Source organism: Alexandromys fortis, unplaced genomic scaffold, assembly GCF_014885135.2.
Source record: "Alexandromys fortis isolate MF-2015 unplaced genomic scaffold, M_Fortis_MF-2015_v1.1 scaffold_37, whole genome shotgun sequence".
Taxonomy (NCBI): domain Eukaryota; kingdom Metazoa; phylum Chordata; class Mammalia; order Rodentia; family Cricetidae; genus Alexandromys; species Alexandromys fortis.
Genome location: NW_026067914.1, coordinates 4,948,458 through 4,968,669, shown reverse-complemented (window position 1 = coordinate 4,968,669; position 20,212 = coordinate 4,948,458). Strand labels below are relative to the sequence as shown.

Genomic DNA, 20,212 nt, shown 5'->3' with positions numbered 1-20,212 from the left:
TCTGACTTCAGACTTCATCGTGCATTCCCCTATAATTTCTGAGCGATGTGTATTCCCTGGGATTTTCATATTGACTCCCATTGGGTACAAGGTAACATGCTTCCTTGGTGCCCACTTGACCTTTTTCTGACTTTCGGTTGCCCATCTGTTCTCACAGGGGCAGAATTCTGATAGGATTTCTGCACGCTTTGTGAGCATAGTAGCAGAAGGCTGTTGTACAGACCCCTCAGAATTACAACCATGCTTATTTTTTTTTAATATATTTGTCAAAAAAAGAGACAAACTAGAAGACCCTTAACAACTTTCACCTGTGGGAAGAGAAAGGCTCTATTAGATCTGAAACCACAGTTTGACAGTAAGAACCAGGCCAGGGTGAGAACAGACAGGTACCCAATAAGATAACAGGGGGATCTCCAAATGCATATGGAGCTAATGATTTAACAGTTACATGATAGCAAATGTACAAGCAAGGAGTATTGGTCTTTGCTAGTGTCGAAAACTTCAGAGTTTTTCCACCTAAGTAACTTAGGTATGGTCACCTGTTCTGAGAATTGCGTTTGTTACTTTCACAGTGGTTTCTCTATATCCCTGTGTAGATTTGTGCTTCCTTTAAACTAATACTGGATTTGTAACTAATCCTGAACTGCAGCCTTCTCTGAGGTCTCAGTGAAATGACTGTCCCAGGGATAGAGAATGTCCCTGATCACAGATGGTGGCTGCCATTCACTGTCCAACCTATCCCCTCTGCTATCCATCTTGCTCACATGGTAAGGTGATAATTTCTGTGAAGCCATCTTTCACTTAGACCCAGAGGACTGTATGGGGGCGTGTTGGTGGGCAGTGGGTACTAGTCTATTTGGGCATGTTCATAGGGGGTGGGCACTTGTCTATGGTGGGATGTAGGAGGGTGGTGAGCATTTGTCTACATATATAGATGCAGAGATATACAGAAATCACATAAAAACATAAACCCAAACCAAAATATATATGCAAAGGACCTGTAAGGTTGAAGAAAATATAAAATCCCAGACAAACTATTATATGGGACTAAAAAGGCCTCCGAAGATACCATTAGGTTCGTTTTGTGTTGGTCATCTACTGGTGGGCATGGATGCACCTGGCCGGAAGTGTGTTTTTCTATACACAGGGAGACCCCCTTGGGGAAAACTCATTTCTCATTTGTCAGCAGTCATCTATTGGAGATAGCTTCTGGGTTAGGGATGGGGACTTGCGTACACTTCCATTCTCATCCTGGGACCCCATAGAGCCCGCACCTGTGCAGGCTCTGTGGCACCTCAGTCTCAAGAGGCAATTGTGCCTTCTCCCTGTTTCTTTGCCTTTGGTCTTGACTTTTCCTCTTCCGGATATCCTTTCATTATACTTCAGAGGGTTGGAAGCGTCTTCATTCTGCAAGATCTCGGGAACCTATTGTCAAGGTTTATATGCAGTCCTTCCCTGATGGCACTAAGGACTTTCTTAGTGCGGCACAATTATACCCTGAACTTCTCAGCAGGATGAGCCCAAATAGGATGCAGAAGTATCATTGTTTCTGCAAATGTTTAGTGAGCAGTTGTGTTTCCTGGGGGCCCCTGTACCCAGGTTATAGCAATGAATAAAAGCATTTTGGTAGGATGGTGATAGGTAATTAATAAGCAAAATACAGACCTGTCAGATGGTAGCTTTAAACATAAAGACTAGCAAAAACATGGCAGTGTATGGGGGGGGGGGCACAAGAGTTTGGATAAATACATTCTTCTTTGTGAAATATTCTTACTATAATAAAAACAAAATCAACCAAACAAGAAAAAATAATATAAAATAAAAAAAAACACCAAAGAGAAGACATGGTTCATTTCAGCTCACAACTCTCAGTTCATAGTCCATCACTGAGGAAAGTCAGGACAGGAACTCAGGGCAGGACCCAAAGCAACAGTGATGGAGGAACGCTGCTTACTGGCTTGTTCCTCCTAGCTTCCTCAGTTTGCTTTTTTATACACTCTGGGACTCCTTCCCAGAAATAGCATCATCATTCACACGGGCTGGAGCCCTCCCACATCAATCAACAATAAAAATTTGAAAATTCCCTGTAGATTTTGTGGACAGACGATCTTACAGGGGCATTTCCTCAATCGAGGTTTCTTCTTTCTAGATATATCTACAGTTGTGTCAAGTTGACAAAAAACCAACCGAGACACTTACAGGTGTGGAAGAAGAGAGTCTGACAAGGCCCTGAGACAGGGGCTCTTAGGAGAAGACAATAGTAAATACAAATGCATTGAAATGAAGCTGGACCTTACAGGTTTAAAAAAGGCAGCCATACCAGAGATGATATTGGGTGATATTCGGGTGAAGTGGACATTGACCAAGATATCTGGGTTTTCGTAACAAAGAACTGAGCATGGACACCCAGTCATAGCAGAAAAAAATATTAATTATTAAGAAATAGTGTACTTTTAGAGAGAGGATAGTGATTATAGAGGAGAGAAAGCTTGAAACTCAACAGTTTATTATACAAGAGGTTGGTCTTTTATTTTGCATGGCTTTGTGAACCATTTCTGTATCACGGGTTTTCTGCACATGCTCCTATTGCATGATGCTATGATCACCGTTCTATTGCTATGAAAAGGCACCATGACCAAGGCAGTTTTTATGAAAGATAACATTTAATTGGGAGCTTGCTTACAGTTTCAGAGGTTTGATCCTTTAACAGTATGGCGGGAAGGATGGTGGCAAGCAGTCAGGTATAGTGCTGCAGATGTAACTGAGTTCTACATCTGGAATTTCAGGCAGCAGGAAAAGAAATGACATTGGGCCTGGTTAGGGCTTTTGAAACTTGAAAGGCCATGCTTAGTGGTACACTTCCTCCAACAAGACCACACCTTCTAATTCGTCTCAAGTAGTGCCTCTCCCTGATGATCAAGCATTCAACTACATGAACCTGTGAAGGGCATTGTTATACAAACTACCACACATGGAGTTTATGAGGAGTCACATGTTACCCTTAGATACTCTGAGGCCCCTTTGAACCTGTGCCAGTGTCTCCAGACGGTACCAGCTCACTTTAGCGGGAGAGTTTCCCGCCTTTCTCTCTGCCGCAAGGTTCTTCTCATAAGGTAATTTATTTCAGCCTTTGTCCGCCCCACTTTCATGGGTTAGCAGAACTGGATAGCAAGGGCTGAGGGGAGAGCCTGGCTCAGCTTCGCCTGTTGAGAGATGATGTCGTTGGAAGAGCACAGTCACCCATCTTAGATCATCTCAGGGTCCCTCTGGCTGCTCTTTTGAGCACAGACTAAAAGAAAGAGTAGAAATGAGGGAAGAAAGGAAATGTCGTAATTCATGCAGGGCTTTTCCCATCCATTGACGCCTGTGGCCAGATTATCCCCATTTGGTGTCTAATCAAGTCAGTTTTGGTTTCTCCAAAGTGGCTGCACATAGAAAATGGTCAGTATTTGTGAACATAGTTAGAAAAGAAGACAGGCAGTTCTTAAGTTTTTAAATGGAGTCTCAGCTATAAGAGCAAAGAGACAAGGAGAGGGACAAATAATTCTGCTCGGAGTAAGAAAGACCAAAGAGTAAGAGGCTATGCCAAAGCCATTACTATAGCAACATGTACCTGCTATGGTGGGTGGCACAAAGCCACCTACAATAAATGGCCTGAATTCCTGTTGTCCCTGACTTACTCACTGCCTCATGTTGGTGTTCCTGCCCAGGAAAGTAGCTTCATCTGAGAGCTGTTCTCAAGAGCTCTCTTGACGCAAAAGGATATTGTTTAGGAACTAAACTATTACGCAGCAGAAACCAAAGATGACTGTGGAGGTTGCGACATTTCTCTCCTCAGCCTTTAGGGATTGATTGTTCCAGACATGGAATGAACTCTAAGCACTTCAGAAACATAAGAGTTGCCCACGCCACTCACTCCCACTCATTCCTGAATAGTGTTTTATCCCAATCATGTTATTCATTCATCCCGTCCATTCCTGAGACCTTTCCAAATGTGTTCTAGCTTCCTGGGCAACCACCTCCCAAGAGTCTGCAAAGACGTCACTCAGAAATCAACTCCAATCAGCATCTATGCACCCTCAAGACATTCTGTCAAATCTCTGCTTTTACCTTCTGCCTATACTATTATGACAACTGGAAATCCCCCCGCCCCCCCACACACACATTTTATTCTTCTTTCTGTATCTTTACTGCCATTCTGGTTTTATCCAATGAGGCCCAGACCCTCTGTGGAAAGCGAAGTTTTCTTAGGTAATATTTTAAAAAGTTTAAGAATGTACTAGTTTTGGTGAACTTAATCCTTAAGTGAGTGAATTTTGGGGAAAATGGCTAAGAATTCTGGAACCTTTTGTGATGTTAGACTTAGCAAATTGTTAGTTAGCAGTTCCCACATCGTTGGGTCTTGTTAACTGCCCTTGGCAGCATCTTTGAGACCCTGGAGTTGGAAGCACGTACACTCCTATTCTCTCTTTCACTTGGGCTTTAATTCTCAGAACCAACACTTCTTTTCTGTGTCAGATTAGTCCTGAGCCGAGTGAGTAAGAGAAATTCATGGTCAGAAAGTTGCATGGGCATCATTTCAGGGGCATGCTTATCGAAAGGCTTTGAGGTCAGTATCCAAGAGTCAGAGCAGTAGAACACAGTGCTCAAGGATGCCCCCATCCTATGTTTAAACCTCATGGATCTCTCTGTCCTGATGCCACACATAAAAATTCAAAAGCACTGGCTTTTATTCTCACTACTAATACTGGTTTATCTCTTGGGTGTCTGTTGGCATGAATCTCTTTTCTTGAATATGCCTTTTATACTCACGCCTCTAAGAACACAGGCTGTTCCTTCCATCCTTTCCTCTCTTACCATTGGGCCATAATGTCTATTCCAAGTCTAAAGGACAAAAACAACAGGAATTAAAAACAAAAGAAGCCTCTGACATTAGTAAGAGAAGGACTCTTTTTTCCTAAAATGTTGGGCATTTAAATTATTACATTTTGGATTAAAGATTATTTATTCCATGATGCGTGTATTGGATCTTTAAAAAGGCAGTATGTCCTAACTATGCAAATGGTGACAAGGAGGCCAGATTTTCCTAACCTTTAAACTGCCTGCACATCGAACAAACTAGTGATTTGTTAACCCACAGGTAGTATCTTTACCCTGTTGCCACGGTGCCTGTGCTAAATTTCACATAAATGCCTATTCATTAGGTACCTATTCAACGAGGAGTTTTATGTCCAATCTATATTCATCTCACTCTAGCAAATGTTTTGCTGACCGAGAAACCTATTGGTGAGTAACTGTGAAAGTAATCACCAAGGACCCAAAGCAAAGACACTAACACCTGTTTCCAGATTCAATTTCATGTTTTTAATCGTTGTAAGTAGAAAAGAGGTAAAGAAAGATATATTTTAACAAGTGCGGAAATATGTATTTATCACCAAATATTCAACTGTGATAACCTCTTTTTCAAAACTTAATTAAATTCTATATTTACAAAATACATAAACCCCCCAGAAAAAGCAAGGTAATCTCTCCAAGCTAAAACAATTGCCACCTCATTTTTTTCTCTGGTAGCAGTCCCTCCAAAATCTCTATAGGGACACATAATTGCCCTCATGCTGTTATGTGTGGCATGTCACATTTATTTAGAAAGCTCGTAACTAACAAATAATGAATCACCTGAATTGAGTATTTAAAGACGTCGGCACTCTCTTAAATTATAAGTTCCCCATTTCTAATGGTAAAGGAAAATCAGAATCCATGTGTTCTCAGATATCTGGTCAACCAAAATTCAAAACTATATGTTTCTCTATGCTGAGTAAGTAAATACTAATTATTTTTTTTTCATGAGCAAAAATACTCGTGTGACCCCATATTTACAAATTTACTGCAGAAATTCTGAAGAATAAGGAAATCACGGAATTTACCCCATTGTTGATACTGTAATATAATGTGCCCTTTATTTTATTGATAAGTAGTCACATAACAAAATGATTCTATGTTTTCTGGGAACTTTATAACGTATTCTGTGAATGCATTCTTGTTAGGGTAGGTATCCTTCCAAACCATAGTTTTTTTTTTACAACAGAACTGGGTCCTATCACAAAACTCTAATTTGTGTCACTTTTCCCCCACTTTGGGGATTATAAATCACCTATTTTTACTGAATTAACTTCTATATTCAAAACTTCTTTATCCACAAATATTCAGTATCATTCCTAATCTGTACCTATGAAATCAAGAGATACAATTATTTTTGTGGCTTTCAGTATTTAAGATGTTGTTACAGAGGCAACATTGTCTTAGCTATACATGAAATGAGAGCATCTGAAGTCAGGTCTCTTGACTAAATTTTGGAAAGCATCAATAATAATCCCAACCTGACTTTGGAAATTAACTTGTCATAAAGTCAATTGAAATCAATTTCAAACAGTAATTCTATCATCTATAGACATTTGGGAATCAGTTAAACTAATTCATTTCTTTGTACCTTTATGAGAAATGTTATGTACCTGGTCATGTAGAGTACCTGGTCATGAGGTTTGGTTAGGATGAAAGAGGCACATCACACACTGGACCTCTGGATACTGTCAGCTAAAGTGCTCTAGGATTTTGACACTGGTTTTGACTGTAACAAGTACATTTTCTTCTACAGTTTGTTTAGTGGGTTTGTGATAAGCACTGGCCTTCCTGTATACAGTTCTCGTGTAATGAATGGGTTGGTAAAATATTTCTATTGTTGGAAGCACTTCAGTCTGGCTTAATGTCATTTGATTTGACAGACCTCCATCTCCACTGTGAGTCCCAATGAGGAATTTCCCGAGGCTGAGGACATCACAAGAGAGGAGCGGGAACTGAAAGAGGAGAAAGATGAGAGGGACCAGAAGGAAGAAGAAATCCCCGAAAATGCAAATCCTGAAAAGATTTCCATGGAAACACTGCTCAAAGTGTTTGGAGGAGGAAGCGAAGTCCTGGACGCTAATAGATTTGCCAGCTACCTGAAGATAGAGAACATCTATGCAGAGGTTGGTCAGACTGTTTGCATAGAATTCCTTCAGGAACGCACTGTATTGTGGAGCGCTTATGCTGAATTATTTTATTATATGAATCTACTTTAAAATAACTTAAAGATTGCAAAGTAAACTAATTTCACTTTTGTTCTTTTTTTTTTTTAAAGAACTTCATAAAGACTTTTCAGGACCTGGGGGCCAAGAACCTGGAGCCAGTTGAAGTTAACCTTCTCTTGAAACATCCTTACATTCAGGACCTGATTGCAAATTACTTAGACTATAAAATTCCTGTGAGTACAAATCAAAATTGTCCTAATTTGCGTGGTCCCAGCTAAGAGCATGCTGTGCATCCCTATCATGAACTATTAAAGAAGAACAAGCTGGCCTTGCCCAGAGCAGTCAATCTCTAGTGCACAATTGAGGCCATTCTCAGTACTATGCATCTACATACTTAGTACATGGTGATACCTTGGCTATATAGCAGAGGGCTGTTGGTAGGTTATAGTTAAAACCAAGTATATGAACTACTAGGAATATGAATGGTTTTTGGCCAAACAGTGATACTTGTCTACAATATAAAAGTGTAGAGCGTGTTTCTCAACCTTTCTTATGCTGCATCCTTTAACACAGCTCTTCGTGTCGTGGTGATCCCCCAACCATAAAATCATTTTCATTGCTACTTCATAGCTATAATTTTGCTTCTCTTATTAATTGTAATGTAAATATCTGCGTTTTCCGGTGGCCTTTTTAGGGGTTACAACCCACAGACTTTGAATTACTGGTGTAGAGACCAGGACTCCTGCTGCCCAAAAGGACTAAGCAAGACTGTAGTCTTCAGCCAAGTGGGGGTATAGTCACTATTTTCAAATCATGGCATATATTGTCAATATGCTAATATTCTCATGTTAGTGTATTAGTTTGCTTCCTGTTGCTGATAAGGCACCTTGACCAAAAGCAACTTAGCCAATAAAGGGTTTATTTGCTTTAGAGATTACAGTCCATCATCAGAAGAAGCCATAGTAGGAACTCAAGGTAGGAGCCTGGAGGCAGAAACTGAACAGAAAAAGTAGAGGAATGCTGCTTACTGGTTTGTTCCGTGTGGCTCATTCAGCTTGACTTTTTTTTTTAATTTTTTTTTTCAGCTTGACTTTTTATACAACTCAGGATTGCCTGCTGCAGGGTGGTACCAAGTTGTCCTGTACAGAGATTATGATTATTTCTGTGCAAAATGTTTTGGTAGAGATTAGCTGGCATCATGCACAGAAAACATGTAAATTGCTGCTATGAATTTTGTTCACTATCGAGCTTCTATCCTTGAGTTCAGTAGCAGAAGCTCCCATGAGGAGGGGGGATGAAATGAGTAACAAACACGACTTCTGACCACACAAAAATTCCACTTATATTTACAATATAAGTTTTAAATTTAAGAATTGTAAGAGGGTGACATCATGTAAACAAATCAAGTATGAAATTATAGTTGTTCAAACTGTGACTTGTGTGTACTAGAAGCATAAAAGTAACAGGCTACAAAGAAAGTAGAGACAATTAGGATTTTACAAGGGATAGGAAAAAAGGCTGCATATCTTTTCCTATTGGGATGGGATGATGTGGGCATCTTAGGTAGAAGGCAGGCTTGGATCAAAGAATAGAAGCAGGACTGGATGGAAGAGGAGGGTCTGACCCCTTGAAAGGCTGTTTGCAAAGGGTAGAGGGTGATTCCAATGACTTAGTAAGAATCATTAAAACTAAAAAAATGAAAGCAAATTTTAAATAGAATTTGGTGAAACAATTGAGGAATCAATAGGCTTCTTCGTATGGGAGTGTGTTACTATTTCTTCACCTCTAAACATTTCCGTATCACCTAACGTGTTACCATTTCTCTCTTTTTTCAAGTAGGGTGAGTTCAATATCTGATTGTTTAAACACCATCTCACCCTGCACAATCTGTTCCACATATCAGGGAAGATGTCATCTGATCTACTAAAATAATTACTAAATCTCTTAGAATAATGTATAATAGGATTCATTTTCTATTACCCAGACTAAGTAAAAACATAAAGTAACAGCCCAATTATTTCCTCCCTTAATTGGAAGAAAACCACATACAAAACCTGGGTAGATCAATGGCCCTTTTCAGGGCCAGAGATGATTCTGACCAGGTTCCTGCCCTGAAAGTAGAAGCCTTGAGATGACCAGCTTTGAGAGTCAACCTCTGAAGAACTGCAAGATCCCCTGGAAAATCTAGAGGCTACACAATTCTTCTAAATGATATATTTCTCCCACTTTGAAAAGTGTTTATTTCCTATAAGGTAGTGTCTAGTCATAGTAACACTAAGAGATCTTTTGAACTGGAAGACAGAAGCTGGGTGACTCTCACATAGTGAGGACTGCAGAGCAAGGAAGAGTGATACTGCAAGTCTTGATACCAAAGTAGGACTTTCATAGCTCTTCCTTATGCCAGAGTGTAGCAGGATGTCAAATATTCCAAGTCACCACCTACTGAATGCCAGGAAAATTTTGATACCTTGATCACCAAAACCCATTTTGTACAATCCCAACAACTTCTTAGGTATTCAATTCAAGATTTTTCTGGGAACCCATCCTCCCAACCATCGTGCAGTTAAACAGGTGCCTATGCTCAGTATCACTTAACACAGTCGAGAGCTAGTTCATTTCTCCATTAGCTTGTAAGCAATTAGTGAGTTAATTCAGTGGTAGGATGCTTCCTTGTAAGTCTGAGTCAGATCCTTAAACTCTGTGCCTGACCCCAGTAATCAAAAGACAAGGTGAAAAACTGTGATTCTCACTGGTACAATTTTATTAATAAGAGTTGTGCCAATGATCTGGAAAGCCTAAAACAGGTATTTGAGATCAAAGGGAGGTCTTGTCCAGTACGGCATTCCATTCTTATTTTTGATAATCAAAACCGAAAAGAAGGAGGGAGGGAGGGAAGAAGGGAAGGAGGGAGAAAACAGAAAGAAGTAAACATTGCATACTTGGTGGGGGGAGCTCTCATACCTATGCTGTTAGTGTTTGCTCCAGATATCCATGTACAAGTAAATAGATCACATTTTTAAATGAACCTTAACCACAGTGATGTTATTTGAAGATCGTTCGAGATAAGAAGAGCAAAACCTAGAGTGTGGTTTTTCAAGGTTAAAAAGTTGTTTGCTATTATAAACAGTGGGAAGCTGGAGGCTGTTGCTTAACAGCTCTGTGTTTACAAGGTCCATGTTTACAAGCTACAACATTAAAACATATTTTAAAAAGTGGATTATATGTAATGAGCAAAACACCTTAATTTTGCTCCTGTTTTAAGGTGCACTGGCTCTGGGCTTATGAGTGTGAATTATAGAATCTTGGAAATACATGGTGCTGGGCATGTAATCTCACAGGATCCTGTGTTCCACAACTGTAACCTTGAGATAACTACCAGCCTTTCCTCATGGGGCTCGTGTATGGATGGAAGAAGTTGACACACACAAAGTGCTGAGCTCAGTTCCTGGCAGATGACTGCAGATACCACTACTGATACTGATACGGGATATAAAAGTATCAGTACCCAAGAAATCTTGCAATTGAAATGAAACATACAAAGTTATAGGTGGATAGACAAAGGGATGGCTAGCCTTTCATCTCTTTGTCTAGAAAAAAATTTCCCCGGAAAAGATCCAAGGGACTAACCGAAGTCCCAGTGGTAAACACAACTGTAACTTCCAGATTTTGGTGCTGGATTTTACAGATTTTCAATTTACATCATATATTTACTTCCCTTCCTCCAGACCTCATACAAAGAAAGTATGTTCAAAAGTATTCTTAAATTATTAAGAAAAATGTGTTGGGTAAATGTTACCAAATTAGTGAGAATACCACAACTCCAGTGCTGTGGAGCAATTTTTTGTTACAAAAACGTTAACAAACAGAACAGGATAAATTATTTTTCTCTAAGAACAACTTAACCCAAACCATTTCTTATAGTGAGCACATGCCAAATGACTGAGGTTTGTGTGGAAATCTCCCAAACAAAGCACGTCTCCAATGGGAAATAAAAACAATTCTTTTAGTGTTAAAATCAAAGCCTGACAAAGAGAGTATCTATAGACACAGACCCAACTTCATGCAACTGTAATGATAACTAGAAAGTTATTTTCATCCCACTCTGTCTCCAAGACATCTGATTTGAAAATTCTCTCCGATCTTACTTTTATCTTTATTACAACATCCAACACCTGCTTCTATGCTTTGCTTGAAGAAAATCTGTTTGTGCCCAGCATCTGACACCATCGGTCACCACTCCAGACACTGCCACTGATGGTTATGGCCCCCTTTTTCGTCTTGAATTTAGCCAGTGCTGGCTGGCATGTACCTGGAGCACATCATGCCATCTTGCCCATGCTGTGAAGTGTCTATCTCTAAAGTCATGCTTGGTCAGCCTGCCCTCTAGAATGGCCCCAAGTGGGACCTAGAAGTCAATGGGAGCTGCTGATCTTTTCCACTTAGCTTACTCAAGGTTGACCTCTGCCTTTAAGGAAATCAGTGTTTTTGAAGGAACAAGATTCCTCAAGGGAATGGTTCAGTGTGCTTCCTGGCAGTGACTGACAGAATGACAGATATGGAAGCCAGGTTAGAGAGTGAAATAGCCTATGTCTTCATGGTTAAGATGACCACAAGCTGAAAGCTGTGGAACTCAGCTCTGGAAAAAAAAGAAACTTACATTCTTAAAGCACTTTCTTAAATTTTGAAAAAAAAATAAGGTTAAAACTAGCCATCACTATGCAATTTTTGTGTTTTAGACATATGCTAATATTTATTCTACATGGATAAGTTTACATTTATTTTGAAAAAACCTGTGTTTTAAGACATTAAATTGCTAGAATATTGATACGTCTGATAGTAAGAAGAAAATGAAGAAGTAGAAAAGTCCAAGGGAAAAAATCTACTGCTCAAACTTTCTGTATTTAAATTTCTATGTAGATGTGATTATTTTGGCATTATAATATTTCTTTAATAAAGTATGAATACTGTCTTATTCATTAATAGGAAAATAATCTTTTGGTTTACACACTATATGACAGAGTTGAGTAATTGCTTTGTTACAAATGTTACTTAACATGACAACTCCGTTATAGGACTACAAAGAAGAATTTCTAAAACCCTTAGATATCATTCCGGGGATATAACTAGATGGTTTCAAAATAGCATTTACACTAAATGGTGACCATTTTTCTCAAGGAAACCAAAGAAAAGAGTAAATGACAAGCTACTAGCTGTTAATCACTGCCAGTACAAGATGTCCATCAGTCATAACTTCTTTACTTTCATTTGTAACATCTCTTTGATTTTTCTCTCTTAGGATATTAAAATGATTCTTCAAAGGAGTGACCATGCCCAAGGCAGTGATGGAGAAAGGTCGCCCTCAAGACTTACAGAGGAAAAGAAATGAAGGCTATGTTTTTTTATAATGTAAAATAAAGCTTCATACTCAAATTGACCATGGTGTTTGTCATGTGTGTTAGTGCACCTGTAGGAATGAGTCCTTCTCAGTTGAGAATGAAACTTTCCAAATCAGAAAACATTTTAATCTTAAACATCAAAAAAGAGATAAAAATATAAAATATATAAAGATGAAATTTAAGTGATTCTGGACATAGAAATTACCAGAAACAATACACTCAAAGTAAATGCACTCATGAGCCATGAAGACTCCCTATGGGAAGTATTACATTAGCAGAATATATGGAAAATCCTTCCAAAACTCTGTATCAGAGCAGAGCTTTTCTTAATTTTCCAGTTCTTGCTTTAAATATTATAAAACTAGAATGTTCATCCTAGTAGCTAAGAAGAAAGATTCATCATTGAGCTGCTAAAACAGTCACACTTTTTAAGTATTTATGCTTATTTCTGCCAAAATACAAAATTCCCTTCATAGACAGCTGTTTACATGATTAACCAGAAATCAAATTTAATGATAGTCATCTCAAGAAAATATCACAGAAATGAGTAGTCCTGTTCTTGAGTGGTTAGCTTCATATAATGCCCTCCCTGGTTCCCTTGATTGGTTATTCTCTTTGAGGATCTCTTGGTGGGTCCTCCTCCTCTTATATCCATACATATGGGAGAGTTAACATGAATAAGTTATCACAGCCAATCTCCAGATCGTCTTCCACCTCTATGAAATTATAGGTATGGCTCAAGCTAAAGTTCTTTTCATCTGGCTCTGTGTCCACTGACTTCCAGGACCCACCTCTTCCTCTTTAATACAATCACACCTCACCACAGCTGTCGAGGCAAACTTGCTGAGGAGATCATTATCATTATCTTTTCCAAATCGTAGGTGAAAAGGAGGTGTCCTCTTGAACTGTTTGTAACAGTTGTTTCCAGGTCATTTACTTTGACACAACATGGACCTCGTCAAAATACATTGTCCTTTTTCTTTCCCTATGGCTGAAGTCTTCCCACCATCAAACTCATTCCAACGTCATCCCTCTCCTCAGCACCATCCATGTTTCTCAGCTTTATTTCTTGTTGGCACTTGACAATTACAGTAAGATACAAAGGACCTCATTCCCATCAGTCTTCCTGATGCTCAGTTCCTTCAGTAACTCTCTTGTTGCATTACCCAGATGTTCTGGTTCACTTTTGAAAATTTTTCTAAAATGTTAGAAACTAATTTTTGTTCGTTTGTTTGCTTACTTGCTTTATTTTCCCCTTCTTTCTTTCTTTCTTTTTTTCTTTCTTTCTTTTCCTTCCTTCCTTCCTTTATTCTTTTCTTTTTTTACAATCAGCAAACAAAAGCAAAGAGGAGACTGGAAGGCCTCAGGCACCTGCTCTGAGCTATGGAGTGCGTGCAAGGTCCCATCATTCATCATTTCCACATTTCACCCATGGCGTTATGTGGGGTCAAGACTTATTTTCCCTCTTTTACAAATAAGGATACCGAATTGCATATTAGTTAAATGGCAGAGATGTGGTTCAAAAACAATTTCTGAATCACATTAATGCCACTGGTGCTCTTTCCTCCACACTGCACCTCCTCCCTCCCAGAGGAGGTCCTGGAACTGTGTGAGTACCACCAACCATAAACCTCTCACCTTCTTACCACTGCTCCTTGACCGTTGGCCTCAGAGCAATGCAGTTTTTGAATTCTACTTCTTCTTATGCTATAGACCCTGTTCCCACCTCAACCTCAATTCATTACTATTTTCTGATTTTGTTGTCTTTGTTTTGTCTTCATCCTTTGGTTACTTCTTCTCAGAATACAAACAAGTTTAAGATTAAAGAACACTGGGAAACTTCTTCACTGCACTCTACTCTTCTTATTCTTATAGTATTTCTTCCTCTATCCTTTCTCCTTGTACTTCCAGATTGTTTTTACAGTGTGGTATGACCTTATTTCTCTTACTTTATGACACTAGGTTTTATTATAAAAATATTCAACTATGACAATGTTTTGTGCATCTAAAATGATCAAATAAGATTGCCTCTTTAGTATCTGGATATGGGGAACTATATTGAATTAATTTTTGAGTGATGAAGTAGGTTTACATTCTACAAATGTATTACATTTTGTATGGCATTAGATTTGAGTCCCTAACATTTTATTGAGAATTTTTTAAATCTACATTTCAAACAGATGTTGGTCTGATGTGGAATTCCCCTATTTGCCGTGAATACCACTGGTTAATAAAGAAGCTGTTTTGGTCCTGTAATAGGGTAGGGCAGAGCTAGGCGGGGAAAACTACACTGAAAGCTAGAAGAAAGGAGGCGGAGTCAGGGAGAAGCCATGGAGCCACCGCCAGAGACAGACATGGTGGAAACTTGCCGGTAGGCCACGAGCATCATGGTAAAATATAAAATAGTGGAAATGGGTTAATACTAGATGTAAGAGCTAGGTAGCAATACAGTTAAGTGATTGGCCAAGCAGTGATTTAAATAATATAGTTTCTGTGTGATTATTTCAGGAGTCTGGGCGGCCAGGAAAACAAACAAACGATTTCCTACTACATTGGTCTGCAGTTTCATTGTCCTAAAATATTCAGTTCTCATATCAGATTAATTATAGCTTGTGCCATAAGTTGCTATGTAGTTCCTCTTTTATAAAAAAGCCTTTTAAGCTTGGATTTTCTTCCTTAGACATTTTCTGTATCTTCTAGAAAAATCTGCTGATATAGTGTTATCGTCACTGAAAAAGTTTTACTTGCAATTAATTTAGTAGCTATGAGATTATTAAGTTTATCTTTTTCTACACTATTGTCTTTCAAGGATTAGTTTAATTACATCCTAGATTTTAGATTAATTTTAAAAGCATTTTCTAACAACCCCCTTTATTTGTGTGTATTCGGGTGCATGTGCATACGTGTGGAGAGGAGAACTTTGGTGTTGTTTCTCACGAGTGGTCTACCTAGGCAGGGTCTCCAACTTGTCAATCAGGATGGGTCCTGCTGAAACCAGAAATCTCCAGTGAATTCCAGGGATCTGTCCTTTGCCACTCAGGAATTACATGCATGCCCCAGAGAAAGTGGGGAGAGGAGATGTTTTAACATGTCCTCACATTAGCAGAGAAATCACTGAACCAATGGAGCTGTCTCCCCAGCCCCTCCTCTCTGTTTAGTATTGACAGCTTCTACAGTGGTGATTCTATATTTTATTCCTTATATTTGCCAATCATGTTTACGTTTTCTGGCTAAAAAGTTGCCAATTATTTCAAAGAAACAACTTTTTGTTGCTTGAGTTTTTCCATTATTTCTTTGGTTTGCACTTGAATTTTAACTATTAATGTGGGTAGCCTTCCTGTGACATCAAGGAATAGAAAATAAATCTGTGGACATGTTTTGTTCATTTGTACTGTTAATCACTCCCTCGTTCTTAAGATCATCTTGTTTTGTTCCATGACAATGACACCTACTTTTACTTCTCTCATTATTATTTATCTAGTTCAGCCAATTTATGTTCCCTTCTTCTTATACCATAGACAAGTCATTTTTTAATTTTTTTTTCATCTCTGACTTCCATAACCCTCAGTAATTCATACTCAATTGCCTGCCAACTTTAAGGTCACAGTGTTCTTTAGTTAAGCAGAGCTCCAGACCTGTTTAAGAGATGTGCTACTGCCCATCTCTTCCTATATATGGGGTATGTGGACATTAACCGGGTGAAATCATTCATGATATTTTTGGAAACTGGATATTTTTCATTTCAAATAAAATGAAAAGAATTTGCAAATACCAGAGTAAACATAGCAAAGATATAATGTTCTTCTCATGAGTTAAGCATTAGTTTCTATCTTTGTGCACTGTAACTCTGTGGACTTACGTGGACACTCATGAGATATTGTTCATACATGTCTTACTCACAACTATGATCCAGCTCATCAAGGCAGACATTCAGAGAGTCATCACATCCACATACATTGTAATTATTGTTGCCACTATGTTAGAAGAGATTCTAAGTAAATGATATTTAATAAGAGAAAAAGATCCAGTGGTTTCCTGAAAAGTAAGTTATACCTAACATGATAGAAATATTAAAAATTCACAATGACCAATATTAGCTAATACTACTGGTGTTTAGTTATGAGCCAGTGAGTGGAATAATAGCTCTTTTCTCATCCATTTGTGATGTAGGAATGCATTAGATTGCTAGTGGCAAACAATCTAGGTGCGTGTGGAGTGGATTATATAACCTTCCCGAAGTTGCAGAGCTGTGAATAACATATGTACGCTAGAAGCCAATTTCTCAACCCCAGAGCCACCCACACACATTGTTTTCTATGCTTGCATATGAAACACGGACTGCACAAGCACAGGATAGAGGAAGTATGGCTTAGAAGTGTTTAAAAATAAAAGTGGTTTTTATTCAAAACTAAATTGAAGCCACTATGCTCTACTTTGTGACCCTTCAGGAAACCAATATCCTCAGAATATTAGTGACAATGTGAGAGACAGAATATGTAATAAGCTAATTTTTCTGTGATCTACTGCGGCAAGATCTCAATTGCAAATGTCAAACCAGTTCATGACTATACAGTTTTATATATTTCCATGCTAGATACACAGATAAATGAAATATATTATATATAATTTTAGGTTACTGTATGTAAGTCATATATATGACTTACATGCATGTGTTTTATATGTATACTATATTATACTTTCATATTTATATCATGTATGCTTATAGACATTATAACTATATATCATTATACTTACATGTTATCTATACAAAAATAACCACAGAAAATTTGTAAAGATACTCAAAGTCCTTAGCTTTGAGTAGAGAAACCAGATTTAGAGATAACGTAAACAATAATCAAGTAGCAGCGGTAAGATTAGATGAGAATGAGGTTATGTGGGTCACGCTGGGATTGTCAGCTGCCAACAAGACATAAAGGTGTAAGCCATTCACATCTGTTCAGAAGCAGCAGCTTTTCCCTAAGGATAAACCACCCTCCCTGATAGTAGCGTGCAATACAGCATAATGGGGTTCAGCAGGAGCTTCCTCTTGCCAGATGCATAGATGCCCTCTGCTTGGGCAGGGTATCAGGTGTCAGGGATGCTTGTGAGGACAGAAACGCAGTACTCTAGCATTGCCTCTCTTCTAAAATTCCATCTCTAGTGAGCCATTACCTCAACTCTCTCCTTAGTTACTCCCGCCACAGTAGGCCATTTTGACTGGGAACTCCTTGACCAGTAGTTGAACAACCCTTTCCTTTGAACTAAAGTAGCAGCCCTTAAGCTGTTTCTCTGCCTAGGCCTAATGGCCTCTATGGGAAGATCAGAGTGAAGGTGAAGGACGTGTGAGTGTTAGGTGGAGCACTTGCCTGGATGGCCCCAGTCGTCTCTGAAGTTCTCCTGTCTTACTGTCCTGTGTTCATGGCAACGCCCAGGATTCTCCCCGCTCTCCATTTTCTACACCTCAGTGCTAACTCTGCCTTCCTCACACCCAAATCTTACTGATTATTCCTGTAAATGTCCCTCACAACAGTCACTCCTGTCTTAAAGTCTCTCAGAACCCCCTTCTAGAACCTGGCAATAGCCCTAAGTTTCCCCTGTTGTTCTTTTGACCTTCTTCATACAGATTCAGTTTTTTTTTCTTAAGTCCAGACTCTGAGGACATAGATCATTATTTTCCTGAAATTGTCTTAAGGAGTCACAGTCTTTGTTTAAAAGTCTTTGTCTTACCCTTCAAGTTAACTCCCGAAGTTTTTGGAATACTATTCAGAATCTGATTTCTTTCTTAATTATGCTTTTCTCACACCCAACACCTAAGCATCTTTACCCAACATAGCGTCTGGCTTCTACACTTAATAAATGAAATTTTGTAGAAGACATCTCCCATCAACACAATTCTAGAAAATGGAAACTACCGCCCCAGAGAGGAGGTGTGTAATGGGTTTTTGTTTTCTAGAATGGTGTTGATTTTAGAAGACATCCCCCTAACCTTAGGCTCCATTTATACTAAATATACAAACAGAACCAAATTAGAGTATATTTACTAGAAAGCAAGGATGCATGAAAGCTAGTGAGATCCATAGTCTATTCCAAACAGCTCTTTTTGGGATCTTGAGCCTGGCGTTATCCTAAACAGGACAGCTTTGAATCAGCCATCAGTCTCAGCATCTCTCTTCCCCTCTCTCTCCCCTTCTCTCCTCTCTCTCTTTCTCTATATCTCTCTTCTCTCTCCTCTCTCTCTTCTATCTTCTCTCTCTCCTCTCTTTTTCTCTCTCCTCTCTTTTTCTCTCTTTTCTCCTCTCTCTCTCTCCTCTCCTCTATTTCTTTTGCGCTCTCTCTCGCTCTCTCTCTTGCCTTCTTTTTAAATAAAGCGACTATGATACTTTCTCTGACATTGTAATTTATTCCGCCTCCTTTCACATCTCACTAGATTTGACCTAATAAAAAATCATGTTGCCTGCGGGCACAGCTCCATCCATTTCCAATGGCTTTCATCACAATTCCGTGACAGTCTCAATACACACAGGCATCTCTAAGCATCCTGTTGCGCCAGAGATAAGTGAGTCTACAAGCATATTTGCTCTCAGATTCTTAGCATAAGTACAAAGTCAATTTTGTTTTCAAGCTTGCTTCAAAACAAATCTCAAAAGAGATGCTGGCCCAGACTTGTGGCTGCAGTTCAAAGCCCCAAAGGGGACCAGGGGGCTCAAAGACGTGTCTTGAGCACATCAGCTCAAACACTTGCTGTATCTTTGCTAACTTCAGACTAACCACAGGGAGACAGCTATGCTGCTCACCATCTCTGAAACAGCCTCACCTTGCTGTGCCCCCACAAACCAGGCAGAAACCACAACATCCTTCTTGTGTACGGCAGACTTCACCATGCGCTCTGAAGGCGGAGAACTTGCTCTTCTCTCCTCCACTTTCACTGTCTGAGCCCATTTTGAAGCAAAGTCCCTACAAATTAGTCTTTGCTGCCACGCTCCCATTATGGATTGGAAGCCACTCCTTAGCTTCCTGGTGTTGAAGCAACCCTTTACATTTTCCTCCAGAATTTCTGCCTTTAGGAGTCTGATTGCATCTGCCAGGAGCCTGGCTTAGAAACTTCCTTTAAAATGAAGACCAAGGCACCACTTGTAAGACTACACCACTGTTAAATTTTAAGCAGGTGAATTTCTCCAAGAGGATGAGCATGATTTTAACATTTAAATTACATTTCCTTAAAGAGGTAGAAGAAGTAGATATTGCACAATAATTGTGTGTGTGTGTATTTTACAAGCAAATTCACTCACTTATTATTAGCCTACAGACACTTGTAAGGTGTGCATTTTATTATCCCCAGGAAACAACAAAAGGAGGAAAGGTATGAACAATTAGCAAGAACTCGGGACTGTTATCTGGGAAGGAATTTGACCTCCACTGTCTGCTGAACTCCTGCTTGTTTCCCTGTTCTAGCACTCCGATCTTGAACTCCTAACGGCACACACAGTTCCAACTGTGAATCAAGAAAACGTCTCCTTTGTAAATCACTTCACATAGTAGAACCAGGAGTCTTCGAGCATAGGGTCTAATTGCTGTGCCCTGATAAGCACTTCAGACCGTATCAGAAGGGCTAGTTCTGAGACTATACTTCTCAAGGAATGCTCCCACCACAGAGGGGCCATAATAATTCGAGTTTCTTTTGTACATCTATGTTTAACTTAAGGGTCACGTGAAGGCACATGCAGTCGATAGAAATTCTCAGGTTTCTCTTAT

The 20,212-nt window shown here is 39.2% G+C and overlaps 1 protein-coding gene across 2 annotated transcripts in view; it reads left to right on the top strand.

Annotated features, from left to right (window-relative positions):
* The window catches only part of Spef2 (sperm flagellar 2), a 146,316-nt gene extending 133,818 nt beyond the window's left edge, over positions 1 to 12,498 (top strand). For both annotated transcript variants that reach the window (XM_050139019.1, XM_050139018.1), the window contains 3 exons: positions 6,780 to 7,022; positions 7,175 to 7,297; positions 12,361 to 12,498. In XM_050139019.1, coding sequence (XP_049994976.1) covers positions 6,780 to 7,022; positions 7,175 to 7,297; positions 12,361 to 12,450 — 456 coding nt within the window. In that variant the 3' untranslated portion in view covers positions 12,451 to 12,498. The remainder of the gene's footprint in view (positions 1 to 6,779; positions 7,023 to 7,174; positions 7,298 to 12,360) is intronic.
* Positions 12,499 to 20,212: the final 7,714 nt, after the last annotated feature.